The sequence below is a fragment of the Salvelinus fontinalis genome, unplaced genomic scaffold, assembly GCF_029448725.1.
Source record: "Salvelinus fontinalis isolate EN_2023a unplaced genomic scaffold, ASM2944872v1 scaffold_0031, whole genome shotgun sequence".
NCBI classification, from domain to species: Eukaryota; Metazoa; Chordata; class Actinopteri; order Salmoniformes; family Salmonidae; genus Salvelinus; species Salvelinus fontinalis.
Genome location: NW_026600240.1, coordinates 168,277 through 185,000, shown reverse-complemented (window position 1 = coordinate 185,000; position 16,724 = coordinate 168,277). Strand labels below are relative to the sequence as shown.

The following is a 16,724-nucleotide window of genomic DNA, read 5'->3' as shown; positions in this document are numbered from 1 at the left end:
GCATGTCTGGTGGGGTCAGTGTGTGTGTCAGAGCTGTGTGATTTGGGGACTGTGAAAAGACCCCTGGTGGCATGTCTGGTGGGGCAAGTGTGTGTGTCAGAGCTGTGTGATTTGGGGACTATGAAAAGACCCCTGGTGGCATGTCTAGTGTGTGTGTCAGAGCTGTGTGAAAGTTGACTATGCAAACAACTTGGGATTTTCAACACATGAATGTTTCTTATAAAAAGCCAAGAGAGAGACTGGCTGCATAGTATTTATATCAGTCCTCTGATTACAATGAAGAGCAAGACGTGCCGCTCTGTTCTGGACCAGCTGTAGCTTAACTAGGTATTTCCTTGCAGCACTGGACTACACGACTGGACAATAATCAAGATTAGACAAAACTAGAGTCTGCAGAACTTGCTTTTTGGAGTGTGGTGTCAAAAAAGCAGAGCATCTCTTTATTACGGTCAGACCTCTCCCCATCTTTACTACCAGTGAATCTATGTTTTGACCATGACAGTTTACAATCTAAGGTAACGCCAAGTAATTTAGTCTCTTCAACTTGTTCAACAGACACACCATTCATTACTAGATTCAGCTGAGGTCTAGAACTTAGGGAATGATCTGTACCAAATGCAATGCTCTTAGTTTTAGAGATGTTCAGGACCAGTATATTACTGGCCATCCATTCCAAAACAGACTGCAACTCTTTGTTAAGGGTTTCAGTGACTTCATTAGCTGTGGTTGCTGATGCGTATATGGATGAATCATCAACATACACGGACACACAGGCTGTGTTTACTGCCAGCGGCAGATCATTGGTAAAAATAGAAAAGAGTAGAGGGCCTAGAGAGCTGCCCTGTGGTACACCACACTTTACATGTTTGAAATTAGAGACGCTTCCATTAAAGAAAACCCTTTGAGTTCTATTAGATAGATAGCTCTGAATCCACGATATGGCAGAGGTTGAAAAGCCATTACATATGTTTTCTCAACAGCAGGTTATCGTCAATAATATCAAAGGCTGCACTGAAATCTAACAGTACAGCTCCCACAATCTTCTTATTATCAATTTCTTTCAACCAATCATCAGTCATTTGTGTCAGTGCAGTACATGTTGAGAGCCCTTCTCTATAAGCATGTCGGACTCACCTGGATGAAGGCGTCCTTGGCCTGTATGTGTGTGAGTTGGACTCACCTGGATGAAGGCGTCCTTGGCCTGTGTGTGTGTGTGTGTGAGTGTGTGTGTGTGTGTGTGTGAGTTGGACTCACCTGGATGAAGGCGTCCTTGGCCTGTATGCGGCTGAAGATCTGTTGTGTCTGGGAGAAGTGTAGTCCTCCTAACTGCCATCTGATCTGAACCAGACCTTTATAGTCAGCATCCTCCAGACGCTCTGCAAAGCGCTCTGTAAACATCTGCACACACATCGAGGAGGAGGAAGGGGTTAGAAATATATCCACACATCGAGGAGGAGGAAGGGGTTAGAAATATATCCACACATCGAGGAGGAGGAAGGGGTTAGAAATATATCCATCCATCACACACATCAAGGAGGAGGAAGGGGTTAGAAATATATCCATCTATCACACACATCGAGGAGGAGGAAGGGGTTAGAAATATATCCATCTATCAAGGAGGAGGAAGGGGTTAGAAATATATCCACACATCAAGGAGGAGGAAGGGGTTAGAAATATATCCATCCATCAAGGAGGAGGAAGGGGTTAGAAATATATCCATCCATCAAGGAGGAGGAAGGGGTTAGAAATATATCCATCTATCACACACATCGAGGAGGAGGAAGGGGTTAGAAATATATCCATCTATCAAGGAGGAGGAAGGGGTTAGAAATATATCCATCCATCAAGGAGGAGGAAGGGGTTAGAAATATATCCATCCATCCATCACACACATATGATCCAGGGGGAGGGGGGACATTATAATATAGTAGTAGGAACCTTAATGCTCTCCACCAGTGATCCAGGGGGAGGGGGGACATTATAATATAGTAGTAGGAACCTTAATGCTCTCCACCAGTGATCCAGGGGGAACATTATAATATAGTAGTAGGAACCTTAATGCTCTCCACCAGTGATCCAGGGGGAACATTATAATATAGTAGTAGGAACCTTAATGCTCTCCACCAGTGATCCAGGGGGAGGGGGAACATTATAATATAGTAGTAGGAACCTTAATGCTCTCCACCAGTGATCCAGGGGGAGGGGTAACATTATAATATAGTAGTAGGAACCTTAATGCTCTCCACCAGTGATCCAGGGGGAGGGGGGACATTATAATATAGTAGTAGGAACCTTAATGCTCTCCACCAGTGATCCAGGGGGAACATTATAATATAGTAGTAGGAACCTTAATGCTCTCCACCAGTGATCCAGGGGAAGGGGGAACATTATAATATAGTAGTAGGAACCTTAATGCTCTCCACCAGTGATCCAGGGGGAGGGGGGACATTATAATATAGTAGTAGGAACCTTAATGCTCTCCACCAGTGATCCAGGGGGAACATTATAATATAGTAGTAGGAACCTTAATGCTCTCCACCAGTGATCCAGGGGGAACATTATAATATAGTAGTAGGAACCTTAATGCTCTCCACCAGTGATCCAGGGGGAGGGGTAACATTATAATATAGTAGTAGGAACCTTAATGCTCTCCACCAGTGATCCAGGGGGAGGGGGGACATTATAATATAGTAGTAGGAACCTTAATGCTCTCCACCAGTGATCCAGGGGGAACATTATAATATAGTAGTAGGAACCTTAATGCTCTCCACTAGTGATCCAGGGGGAACATTATAATATAGTAGTAGGAACCTTAATGCTCTCCACCAGTGATCCAGGGGGAGGGGGAACATTATAATATAGTAGTAGGAACCTTAATGCTCTCCACCAGTGATCCAGGGGGAGGGGGGACATTATAATATAGTAGTAGGAACCTTAATGCTCTCCACCAGTGATCCAGGGGGAACATTATAATATAGTAGTAGGAACCTTAATGCTCTCCACCAGTGATCCAGGGGGAACATTATAATATAGTAGTAGGAACCTTAATGCTATCCACCAGTGATCCAGGGGGAGGGGGAACATTATAATATAGTAGTAGGAACCTTAATGCTCTCCACCAGTGATCCAGGGGGAACATTATAATATAGTAGTAGGAACCTTAATGCTCTCCACCAGTGATCCAGGGGGAACATTATAATATAGTAGTAGGAACCTTAATGCTCTCCACCAGTGATCCAGGGGGAACATTATAATATAGTAGTAGGAACCTTAATGCTCTCCACCAGTGATCCAGGGGGAGGGGGAACATTATAATATAGTAGTAGGAACCTTAATGCTCTCCACCAGTGATCCAGGGGTAACATTATAATATAGTAGTAGGAACCTTAATGCTCTCCACCAGTGATCCAGGGGGAACATTATAATATAGTAGTAGGAACCTTAATGCTCTCCACCAGTGATCCAGGGGGAGGGGTAACATTATAATATAGTAGTAGGAACCTTAATGCTCTCCACCAGCGATCCAGGGGGAACATTATAATATAGTAGTAGGAACCTTAATGCTCTCCACCAGTGATCCAGGGGGAACATTATAATATAGTAGTAGGAACCTTAATGCTCTCCACCAGTGATCCAGGGGGAGGGGGAACATTATAATATAGTAGTAGGAACCTTAATGCTCTCCACCAGTGATCCAGGGGGAACATTATAATATAGTAGTAGGAACCTTAATGCTCTCCACCAGTGATCCAGGGGGAACATTATAATATAGTAGTAGGAACCTTAATGCTCTCCACCAGTGATCCAGGGGGAACATTATAATATAGTAGTAGGAACCTTAATGCTCTCCACCAGTGATCCAGGGGGAGGGGGAACATTATAATATAGTAGTAGGAACCTTAATGCTCTCCACTAGTGATCCAGGGGGAGGGGGAACATTATAATATAGTAGTAGGAACCTTAATGCTCTCCACCAGTGATCCAGGGGGAACATTATAATATAGTAGTAGGAACCTTAATGCTCTCCACCAGTGATCCAGGGGGAACATTATAATATAGTAGTAGGAACCTTAATGCTCTCCACTAGTGATCCAGGGGGAGGGGGAACATTATAATATAGTAGTAGGAACCTTAATGCTCTCCACCAGTGATCCAGGGGGAACATTATAATTTAGTAGTAGGAACCTTAATGCTCTCCACTAGTGATCCAGGGGGAGGGGGAACATTATAATATAGTAGTAGGAACCTTAATGCTCTCCACCAGTGATCCAGGGGGAACATTATAATATAGTAGTAGGAACCTTAATGCTCTCCACTAGTGATCCAGGGGGAGGGGGAACATTATAATATAGTAGTAGGAACCTTAATGCTCTCCACCAGTGATCCAGGGGGAACATTATAATATAGTAGTAGGAACCTTAATGCTCTCCACCAGTGATCCAGGGGGAACATTATAATATAGTAGTAGGAACCTTAATGCTCTCCACCAGTGATCCAGGGGGAACATTATAATATAGTAGTAGGAACCTTAATGCTCTCCACCAGTGATCCAGGGGGAACATTATAATATAGTAGTAGGAACCTTAATGCTCTCCACCAGTGATCCAGGGGGAACATTATAATATAGTAGTAGGAACCTTAATGCTCTCCACCAGTGATCCAGGGGGAACATTATAATATAGTAGTAGGAACCTTAATGCTCTCCACCAGTGATCCAGGTGGAGGGGGAACATTATAATATAGTAGTAGGAACCTTAATGCTCTCCACCAGTGATCCAGGGGGAACATTATAATATAGTAGTAGGAACCTTAATGCTCTCCACCAGTGATCCAGGGGGAACATTATAATATAGTAGTAGGAACCTTAATGCTCTCCACCAGTGATCCAGGGGGAACATTATAATATAGTAGTAGGAACCTTAATGCTCTCCACTAGTGATCCAGGGGGAGGGGGAACATTATAATATAGTAGTAGGAACCTTAATGCTCTCCACCAGTGATCCAGGGGGAACATTATAATATAGTAGTAGGAACCTTAATGCTCTCCACCAGTGATCCAGGGGGAGGGGGAACATTATAATATAGTAGTAGGAACCTTAATGCTCTCCACCAGTGATCCAGGGGGAACATTATAATTTAGTAGTAGGAACCTTAATGCTCTCCACTAGTGATCCAGGGGGAGGGGGAACATTATAATATAGTAGTAGGAACCTTAATGCTCTCCACCAGTGATCCAGGGGGAACATTATAATATAGTAGTAGGAACCTTAATGCTCTCCACTAGTGATCCAGGGGGAGGGGGAACATTATAATATAGTAGTAGGAACCTTAATGCTCTCCACCAGTGATCCAGGGGGAGGGGGAACATTATAATATAGTAGTAGGAACCTTAATGCTCTCCACCAGTGATCCAGGGGGAGGGGGAACATTATAATATAGTAGTAGGAACCTTAATGCTCTCCACCAGTGATCCAGGGGGAACATTATAATATAGTAGTAGGAACCTTAATGCTCTCCACCAGTGATCCAGGGGGAACATTATAATATAGTAGTAGGAACCTTAATGCTCTCCACCAGTGATCCAGGGGGAGGGGGAACATTATAATATAGTAGTAGGAACCTTAATGCTCTCCACCAGTGATCCAGGGGGAACATTATAATATAGTAGTAGGAACCTTAATGCTCTCCACCAGTGATCCAGGGGGAACATTATAATATAGTAGTAGGAACCTTAATGCTCTCCACCAGTGATCCAGGGGGAACATTATAATATAGTAGTAGGAACCTTAATGCTCTCCCCCAGTGATCCAGGGGGAACATTATAATATAGTAGTAGGAACCTTAATGCTCTCCACCAGTGATCCAGGGGGAACATTACAATATAGTAGTAGGAACCTTAATGCTCTCCACCAGTGATCCAGGGGGAACATTATAATATAGTAGTAGGAACCTTAATGCTCTCCACCAGTGATCCAGGGGGAACATTACAATATAGTAGTAGGAACCTTAATGCTCTCCACCAGTGATCCAGGGGGAGGGGGAACATTATAATATAGTAGTAGGAACCTTAATGCTCTCCACCAGTGATCCAGGGGGAGGGGGAACATTATAATATAGTAGTAGGAACCTTAATGCTCTCCACTAGTGATCCAGGGGGAGGGGGGACATTATAATATAGTAGTAGGAACCTTAATGCTCTCCACCAGTGATCCAGGGGGGACATTATAATATAGTAGTAGGAACCTTAATGCTCTCCACCAGTGATCCAGGGGGAACATTATAATATAGTAGTAGGAACCTTAATGCTCTCCACCAGTGATCCAGGGGGAGGGGGAACATTATAATATAGTAGTAGGAACCTTAATGCTCTCCACCAGTGATCCAGGGGGAGGGGGGACATTATAATATAGTAGTAGGAACCTTAATGCTCTCCACCAGTGATCCAGGGGGAGGGGGGACATTATAATATAGTAGTAGGAACCTTAATGCTCTCCACCAGTGATCCAGGGGGAGGGGGAACATTATAATATAGTAGTAGGAACCTTAATGCTCTCCACCAGTGATCCAGGGGGAGGGGGAACATTATAATATAGTAGTAGGAACCTTAATGCTCTCCACCAGTGATCCAGGGGGAACATTATAATATAGTAGTAGGAACCTTAATGCTCTCCACCAGTGATCCAGGGGGAGGGGGAACATTATAATATAGTAGTAGGAACCTTAATGCTCTCCACCAGTGATCCAGGGGGAACATTATAATATAGTAGTAGGAACCTTAATGCTCTCCACCAGTGATCCAGGGGGAACATTATAATATAGTAGTAGGAACCTTAATGCTCTCCACCAGTGATCCAGGGGGAACATTATAATATAGTAGTAGGAACCTTAATGCTCTCCACCAGTGATCCAGGGGGAGGGGGAACATTATAATATAGTAGTAGGAACCTTAATGCTCTCCACCAGTGATCCAGGGGGAGGGGGAACATTATAATATAGTAGTAGGAACCTTAATGCTCTCCACCAGCGATCCAGGGGGAGGTTCTTGCAGGGCGATGGTCTCAGACGTGTCGATCGTAAAGTACACATCTATAGGACACTCATGTTTCTCTGCAGAACACACACAGACACACACACACACACACACACACACACACACACACACACACACACACACACAACCCCGTTAGGAAACATGTTAACGGAAACGCACATGTAAACATAATCACATTAATATCAACTGAATCTAAAAGTCAATGTGTTAGTTATTGTTGTGTAAACCAAACTGAGAAACATCAAAGAACATCTGTCTGTGATAAGTTTAATACAGGCTGCATAAGTCCCAAATGACACCCTATGCCCTATATAGTGCACTACTTTTGATCAGGGCACCATATATGGCACTACTTTTGATCAGGGCCCTATATATTGCACTACTTTTGATCAGGGCCCTATATAGTGCACTACTTTTGATCAGGGCCCTATATATAGTGCACTACTTTTGTTTAGGGCCCTATATAGTGCACTACTTTTGATCAGGGCCCAACATAGTGCACTACTTTTGATCAGGGCCCTATATAGTGCACTACTTTTGATCAGGGCCCAATATAGTGCACTACTTTTGATCAGGGCAGTATATAGTGCACTACTTTTGATCAGGGCCCAATTTAGTGCACTACTTTTGATCAAGGCCCTATATAGTGCACTACTTTTGATCAGGGCCCTATATAGTGCACTTCTTTTGATCAGGGCCCTATATAGTGCACTTCTTTTGATCAGGGCCCTATATAGTGCACTACTTTTGATCAGGGCCCTATATAGTGCACTACTTTTGATCAGGGCCCTATATAGTGCACTACTTTTGATCAGGGCCCTATATAGTGCACTACTTTTGATCAGGGCACTATATAGTGCACTACTTTTGATCAGGGCCCTATATAGTGCACTACTTTTGATCAGGGCCCAATATAGTGCACTACTTTTGATCAGGGCCCAATATAGTGCACTACTTTTGATCAGGGCCCTATATAGTGCACTACTTTTGATCAGGGCCCAATATAGTGCACTACTTTTGATCAGGGCACTATATAGTGCACTACTTTTGATCAGGGCCCTATATAGTGCACTACTTTTGATCAGGGCCCTATATAGTGCACTACTTTTGATCAGGGCCCTATATAGTGCACTACTTTTGATCAGGGCCCAACATAGTGCACTACTTTTGATCAGGGCCCTATATAATGCACTACTTTTGATCAGGGCCCTATATAGTGCACTACTTTTGATCAGGGCCCTATATAGTGCACTACTTTTGATCAGGGCCCAATATAGTGCACTACTTTTGATCAGGGCCCTATATAGTGCACTACTTTTGATCAGGGCCCAATATAGTGCACTACTTTTGATCAGGGCCCTATATAGTGCACTACTTTTGATCAGGGCCCAATTTAGTGCACTACTTTTGATCAGGGCCCTATATAGTGCACTACTTTTGATCAGGGCCCTATATAGTGCACTACTTTTGATCAGGGCCCTATATAGTGCACTTCTTTTGATCAGGGCCCTATATAGTGCACTACTTTTGATCAGGGCACTATATAGTGCACTACTTTTGATCAGGGCCCTATATAGTGCACTACTTTTGATCAGGGCCCTATATAGTGCACTACTTTTGATCAGGGCACTATATAGTGCACTACTTTTGATCAGGGCCCAATATAGTGCACTACTTTTGATCAGGGCCCAATATAGTGCACTACTTTTGATCAGGGCCCTATATAGTGCACTACTTTTGATCAGGGCCCAATATAGTGCACTACTTTTGATCAGGGCACTATATAGTGCACTACTTTTGATCAGGGCCTATATAGTGCACTACTTTTGATCAGGGCCCAATATAGTGCACTACTTTTGATCAGGGCCCTATATAGTGCACTACTTTTGATCAGGGCCCAATATAGTGCACTACTTTTGATCAGGGCACTATATAGTGCACTACTTTTGATCAGGGCCCTATATAGTGCACTACTTTTGATCAGGGCCCAATATAGTGCACTACTTTTGATCAGGGCCCAATATAGTGCACTACTTTTGATCAGGGCCCTATATAGTGCACTACTTTTGATCAGGGCCCTATATAGTGCACTACTTTAGATCAGGGCCCAATATAGTGCACTACTTTTGATCAGGACCCTATATAGTGCACTACTTTAGACCAGGACCCTATATAGTGCACTACTTTAGACCAGGACCCTATATAGTGCACTACTTTAGACCAGGACCCTATATAGTGCACTACTTTACACCAGGACCCTATATAGTGCACTACTTTAGACCAGGACCCTATATAGTGCACTACTTTAGACCAGGACCCTATATAGTGCACTACTTTTGATCAGGGCCCTATATAGTGCACTACTTTTGATCAGGGCCCTATATAGTGCACTACTTTTGATCAGGACCCTATATAGTGCACTACTTTAGACCAGGACCCTATATAGTGCACTACTTTAGACCAGGACCCTATATAGGGCACTACTTTAGACCAGGACCCTATATAGTGCACTACTTTAGACCAGGACCCTATATAGTGCACTACTTTAGACCAGGACCCTATATAGTGCACTACTTTAGACCAGGGCCCTATATAGTGCACTACTTTAGACCAGGGCCCTATATAGTGCACTACTTTTGATCAGGGCCCTATATAGTGCACTACTTTAGACCAGGACCCTATATAGTGCACTACTTTAGACCAGGACCCTATATAGTGCACTACTTTAGACCAGGACCACTGGGGACCGGAGTATGATGACAGAAGCAGACAGTTGCATGGTGTAAAGGGAACTCACTGTTGCATTCTGGGACGGCCTGTGCGTGTGCCGCGGCTCCGAACAGGAAGCACAGCGCGATGACCTCGGACCTCATCATCATCCTCTCCTTCTAACCGACATGACACAAACGCACACACACACACACACACACACACACACACACACACACACACACACACACACACACACACACACACACACACACACACACACACACACACACACACACACACACACACACACACACACACACAAAATCACATTACATTAGCATAGAATTCATACAGATACCCCTCACATACAGATACCCCTCATATACAGATACCCCTCATATACAGATACCCCTCACATACAGATAGCCCTCATATACAGATACCCCTCACATACAGATACCCCTCATATACAGATACCCCTCACATACAGATAGCCCTCATATACAGATACCCCTCACATACAGATACCCCTCACATACAGATACCCCTCACATACAGATACCCCTCACATACAGATACCCCTCACATACAGATACCCCTCACATACAGATAGCCCTCATATACAGATACCCCTCACATACAGATACCCCTCACATACAGATACCCCTCACATACAGATGCCTGGACAGTAATAGGAAGTCAGCATCAGTCTCAGTGGTCTAAGACACTGCATCACAGTGTTCGCTGTGTCACTAGAGATCCTGGTTAGAGTCCAGTCTCCATCACAGTGTTAGCTGTGCCACTAGAGATTCTGGTTAGAGTCCAGGCTCTGTCTCAGTGTTAGCTGTGCCACTAGAGATTCTGGTTAGAGTCCAGTCTCCATCACAGTGTTAGTTGTGTCACTAGAGATTCTGGTTAGAGTCCAGGCTCTGTCTCAGTGTTAGCTGTGCCACTAGAGATTCTGGTTAGAGTCCAGTCTCCATCACAGTGTTAGTTGTGTCACTAGAGATCCTGGTTAGAGTCCAGGCTCTGTCTCAGTGTTAGCTGTGTCACTAGAGATCCTGGGTTAGAGTCCAGGCTCTGTCTCAGTGGTCTAAGACACTGCATCACAGTGTTCGCTGTGTCACTAGAGATCCTGGTTAGAGTCCAGTCTCCATCACAGTGTTAGCTGTGCCACTAGAGATCCTGGTTAGAGGCTCTGTCGCAGCTGGCCGCGACCTGGAGACCCATGGGGCGGCGCACAATTGGTCCGGCGGGTTAGGGGAGGGTTTGGCCGGCACGCCAAACCATCACGCACTAGCGACTCCTGTGGCGGGCCGGGCGCAGTGTACGCTGACACGGTCGCCAGGTGTACGGTGTTTCCTCCAACACATTAGTGCGGCTGGCTTCCGGATTAAGTGGGCATTGTGTCAAGAAGCAGTGCGGCTTAGTTGTGTTTCGGAGGACGCACGGCTCTCGACCTTCGCCTCCCCCGATTCCGTACGGGAGTTGCAGCGATGGGACAAGACTGTAACTACCAATTGAAATAATAGAATACAAAGAGAGATTGGCCAACTGTGGAGGTGGTTGCCATGTTGGTGCCTGCCTCTCAACATCTCATTCACCCATTAATTTATGACCAGCAGTGGTGGCTGGTGGGCTGAGATATCAGAGGACAGGCTAATTGGGATGGAATAAGTGGAACGTTATAAAACTCATGGTTTCTATTGTTCTCTCCTCTCCTCTCCTCCCTTAACTTCTCTTCTCTTCTCTCTCCTCTCCTCTCCTCTGTCTCCTCGTTTCTCCTCGTTTCTCCTCTCTCTCCTCTACTCCCTTCGCTTCTTCTCTCTCTCTCTCTCTACTGTCTTCTCTCTCTCTCCTCTCATCTCCTCTCTCTCCTCCCTTAACTTCTCTCCTCTCTCTCCTCCCTTCCCTTCTCTCCTTTCCTTACTTGTCCTCTCCTCTCTCTCCTCTTCTTTCCTTTCTTCACTTCTCCTCTCTCTCCTCTCTTAATTTCTCGCTCCTCTCCTCTCCCTTCTCTCCTATCTTCTCTCCGTTCTCCTCTCCTTTTCTCGTCTCCTCTTCTTTTCCATTCCCTTCCCCTTTCCTCTCTTCTCTTTCCTCTTCTCATCCCCTCTCCTCTTAACTTCTCTCTCCTCTTCTCTCCTCCTCCGCTCCATTGTCTCTGAAACCCTCACAACACGCAGCACCTGTAGGCCTATAGGATGGCTACAAACAGACACACACACACACACACACACACACACACACACACACACACACACACACACACACACACACACACACACACACACACACACACACACACACACACACACACACACACACACACACACACACACACACACACACACACACACACACAAAGAAAGTCACGCCCACCGACTATACAACTTTCCATGGACATGCGCTCCTGCAGCCTCCTCTCGCGGTAAGATCTGGTAATGCATGGTTTAATGGGGACGAACTGGGAGGCTTGTTCTGCGTCCCAGATACACAGGGTGCGTTCCAGATACACAGGGCGCGTTACACAGGGTGCGTTACACAGGGTGCGTTACACAGGGTGCGTTCCACAGGGTGCGTTCCACAGGGTGCGTTACACAGGGTGCGTTCCAGATACACAGGGTGCGTCCCAGATACACAGGGTGCGTCCCAGACACACAGGGTGCGTTCCAGAATAATACACACATTCACTGCGCAAACCTGAGCAGAATATTATATATTTACAATACATTTTAACATCTCAGGAACGATACGAAAACGAAATCATGGATTTCTAATGTGTGCAGGCCTGCATCTGGGACGCACCCAGTCAGGACTGAAGCATTTTAACAACTCTGTCTATGATGGAAAATGTATCGTTTGCCAAATCGTTTATAGCTAACTAACGGGTCTTCAAATGAGGGTGGAGGCAATGCGCGTTCATGTATTCAAATACATCACAAACACATTTACTACATAACGTATATTTGAATCGGATATGAATGATAATCGAGACAGAAAGACATAGAGACAGAGAAAGAAAGAAAGAAAGAAAGAAAGAAAGAAAGAAAGAAAGAAAGAAAGAAAGAAAGAAAGAAAGAAAGAAAGAAAGAAAGAAAGAGAGGGAAAGAGAGAGCGACTTGGGCGAATTTACCGCAGAGACACTGCAACAGTTGAAACTTTCCAAACTCACCCAAAACTTTAGAATAACAGCGCGTAGGACCCTCTCTGGATCAGTCACTCATCTCGTGGGAAAGAGAACGGTAGGAAAGGAGGAGAAAAAGAGAGGAATAAAATAATAAAGTCCTGGATACGCGCGAGGTCCAGGCGTCCTTCAGAAGAAGAGGCGCTCGCTCTACCGTTTGGCTCCTTGAGCTCGAGCTGTTCTGATCCCTCCTCCTGTTCTCCCGCCTGCGTCCGCGTGGAGGCGCCCTAGGTCCACAGGAGGGGTGCGTGCGTGTATGTGTGCGTGCGTGCGTGTTTGCGAGCTCGTGCGTGTGTACGTGCACTTGTGTTGGTGCGCGCCCTGTTTATCTCCGTTCAGCATTCAGTGATATGACTTGTTTTGATTATGCCTTGCAGCAAAGCTTGAGACAGCTCAGGAGGCTCTAAGTCGACCATATGAGTGCTTATAGCGAGGCCTGGGGCCCGGGCACACACTTAGCTCATACACAGACCATGGTGCGCGGCATCAGGGCTCTTAAATCTTATTGGATGTCATCTGGATGGTAATAGAACACACATGGAATGGATTCACAGGGAAATGGACTGGGATTGAACTAGGCACATTTTTGAGCTCTACACACATGCACGCACACACGCACGCACGCACACACGCACGCACGCACACACACACACACTACATGTGGAGATGTGGGCTGTGTCTGGTAGTGATTTGAAGACATGAGGCGTTTATACTAAACATCACTGAATACAAAACCGTGTGTGTGTGTGTGTGTGTGTGTGTGTGTGTGTGTGTGTGTGTGTGTGTGTGTGTGTGTGTGTGTGTGTGTGTGTGTGTGTGTGTGTGTGTGTGTGTGTGTGTGTGTGTGTGTGTGTGTGTGTGTGTGTGTGTACTGCATGTGTTATACATGTTTATATGGTCAGATACACTACATGACCAAAAGTATGTGGACAGCCGCTGGTCCAAAATCTCATTCCAAAATGATGGTCATTAATATGGAGTTGGTCCCCCTTTGCTGCTATAACAGCCTCCACTCTTCAGGGAAGTCATTAATATGGAGTTGGTCCCCCCGTTGCTGCTATAACAGCCTCCACTCTTCTGGGAAGGCATTAATATGGAGTTGGTCCCCCCTTTGCTGCTATAACAGCCTCCACTCTTCTGGGAAGGCATTAAGATGGAGTTGGACCCCCCTTTGCTGCGTCAACAGCCTCCACTCTTCTGGGAAGTCATTAATATGGAGTTGGTTCCCCTTTGCTGCTATAACAGCCTCCACTCTTCTGGGAAGTCATTAATATGGAGTTGGTCCCCCTTTGCTGCTATAACAGCCTCCACTCTTCTGGGAAGTCATTAATATGGAGTTGGTCCCCCCTTTGCTGCTATAACAGCCTCCACTCTTCTGGGAAGGCATTAATATGGAGTTGGTCCCCCCTTTGCTGCTATAACAGCCTCCACTCTTCTGGGAAGTCATTAATATGGAGTTGGTCCCCCTTTGCTGCTATAACAGCCTCCACTCTTCTGGGAAGGCATTAATATGGAGTTGGACCCCCCTTTGCTGCGTTAACAGCCTCCACTCTTCTGGGAAGGCTTTCCACTAGATGTTGGAACATTGCTGCTATAACAGCCTCCACTCTTCTGGGAAGGCTTTAATATGGTGTTGGTCCCCCCTTTGCTACTACAACAGCCTCCACTCTTCTGGGAAGGCTTTCCACTAGATGTTGGAACATTGCTGCTATAACAGCCTCCACTCTTCTGGGAAGGCTTTAATATGGTGTTGGTCCCCCCTTTGCCAATATAACAGCCTCCACTCTTCTGGGAAGGCTTTCCACTAGATGTTGGAACATTGCTGCTATAACAGCCTCCACTCTTCTGGGAAGGCTTTAATATGGAGTTGGTCCCCCCTTTGCTGCTATAACAGCCTCCACTCTTCTGGGAAGGCTTTAATATGGAGTTGGTCCCCCCCCTTTGCTGCTATAACAGCCTCCACTCTTCTGGGAAGGCTTTAATAAGGAGTTGGTCCCCCCCTTTGCTGCTATAACAGCCTCCACTCTTCTGGGAAGGATTTCCACTAGATGTTGGAACATTGCTGCTATAACAGCCTCCACTCTTCTGGGAAGGCTTTCCACTAGATGTTGGAACATTGCTGCTATAACAGCCTCCACTCTTCTGGGAAGGCTTTCCACTAGATGTTGGAACATTGCTGCTATAACAGCCTCCACTCTTCTGGGAAGGCTTTCCACTAGATGTTGGAACATTGCTGCTATAACAGCCTCCACTCTTCTGGGAAGGCTTTCCACTAGATGTTGGAACATTGCTGCTATAACAACCTCCACTCTTCTGGGAAGGCTTTCCACTAGATGTTGGAACATTGCTGCTATAACAGCCTCCACTCTTCTGGGAAGTCTTTCCACTAGATGTTGGAACATTGCTGCTATAACAGCCTCCACTCTTCTGGGAAGGCTTTCCACTAGATGTTGGAACATTGCTGCTATAACAGCCTCCACGCTTCTGGGAAGGCTTTCCACTAGATGTTGGAACATTGCTGCTATAACAGCCTCCATTCTTCTGGGAAGGCTTTCCACTAGATGTTGGAACATTGCTGCTATAACAGCCTCCACTCTTCTGGGAAGGCTTTCCACTAGATGTTGGAACATTGCTGTTATAACAGCCTCCACTCTTCTGTGAAGGCTTTCCACTAGATGTTGGAACATTGCTGCTATAACAGCCTCCACTCTTCTGGGAAGTCTTTCCACTAGATGTTGGAACATTGCTGCTATAACAGCCTCCACTCTTCTGGGAAGGCTTTCCACTAGATGTTGGAACATTGCTGCTATAACAGCCTCCACTCTTCTGGGAAGTCTTTCCACTAGATGTTGGAACATTGCTGCTATAACAGCCTCCATTCTTCTGGGAAGGCTTTCCACTAGATGTTGGAACATTGCTGCTATAACAGCCTCCACTCTTCTGGGAAGGCTTTCCACTAGATGTTGGAACATTGCTGTTATAACAGCCTCCACTCTTCTGGGAAGGCTTTCCACTAGATGTTGGAATATTGCTGCGGGGACTTGCTTCTATTCAGCTACAAGAGCATTAGTGAGGTCGGGCACTGATGTTGGGCGATTGGGCCTTGCTTGCATTCGACGTTCCAATTCATCCCGAAGGTGTTTGATGGGGTTGAGGTCAGGGCTCTGTGCAGGCCAGTCAAGTTCTTCCACACCAATCTCGACAAACTATCTCTGTATGAACCTCACTTTGTGCGCGGGGGCATTGTCATGCTAAAACAGGAAAGGGCCATCCCCAAACTGTTGCCACAAAGTTGGATAGCACAGAATCGTCTAGAACGTCATTTGTAGCGTTAAGATTTCCCTTCACTGGAACTAAGGGGCCCTATCCATGAAAAACAGCCCCAGACCATTATTCCTCCTCCACCAAACTTTACAGTTGGCACTATGCATTCGGGCAGGTAGTGTTCTCCTAGCATCCGCCAAACCCATATTTGTCCATCGGACTGCTAGATGGGTAAGCGTGATTCATCACTCCAGAGAACGCCTTTCCACAGCTCCAGAGTCCAATTGCGGCGAGCTTTACACCACTCCAGTCGACGCTTGGCATTGTGCATGGTGATCTTAGGCTTGTGTGCGGTTGCTCAGCCACGGAAACCCATTTCATGAAGCTCCCAAAGAACAGTTATTGTGCTGACAGGCAGTTTGGAACTACGTAGTGTTGCAACCGAGGACAGACGATTTTTACGCGCTATGCGCATCAGCATTCGCGGTCTCGTTCTGTGAGTTTGTGTGG

At 45.7% G+C, this 16,724-nt stretch overlaps 1 protein-coding gene across 5 annotated transcripts in view; it reads right to left on the bottom strand.

The window, feature by feature from the left end:
• Positions 1 to 13,127, bottom strand: part of LOC129842297 (collagen alpha-2(VI) chain-like) — a 54,408-nt gene extending 41,281 nt beyond the window's left edge. For 2 of the 5 annotated variants that reach the window (XM_055910787.1, XM_055910791.1), the window contains exons 1-4: positions 12,939 to 13,127; positions 9,849 to 9,939; positions 7,007 to 7,107; positions 1,255 to 1,398 (exon numbers count right to left, since the gene is read on the bottom strand). In XM_055910787.1, the coding sequence (XP_055766762.1) occupies positions 1,255 to 1,398; positions 7,007 to 7,107; positions 9,849 to 9,930 (327 nt within the window). In that variant the 5' untranslated portion in view covers positions 9,931 to 9,939; positions 12,939 to 13,127. Of the gene's footprint in view, positions 1 to 1,254; positions 1,399 to 3,501; positions 3,607 to 7,006; positions 7,108 to 9,848; positions 9,949 to 12,938 lie in introns of those variants that run through there. The other 3 variants (XM_055910788.1, XM_055910789.1, XM_055910790.1) reach the window with 3 other exon arrangements.
• Positions 13,128 to 16,724: the final 3,597 nt, after the last annotated feature.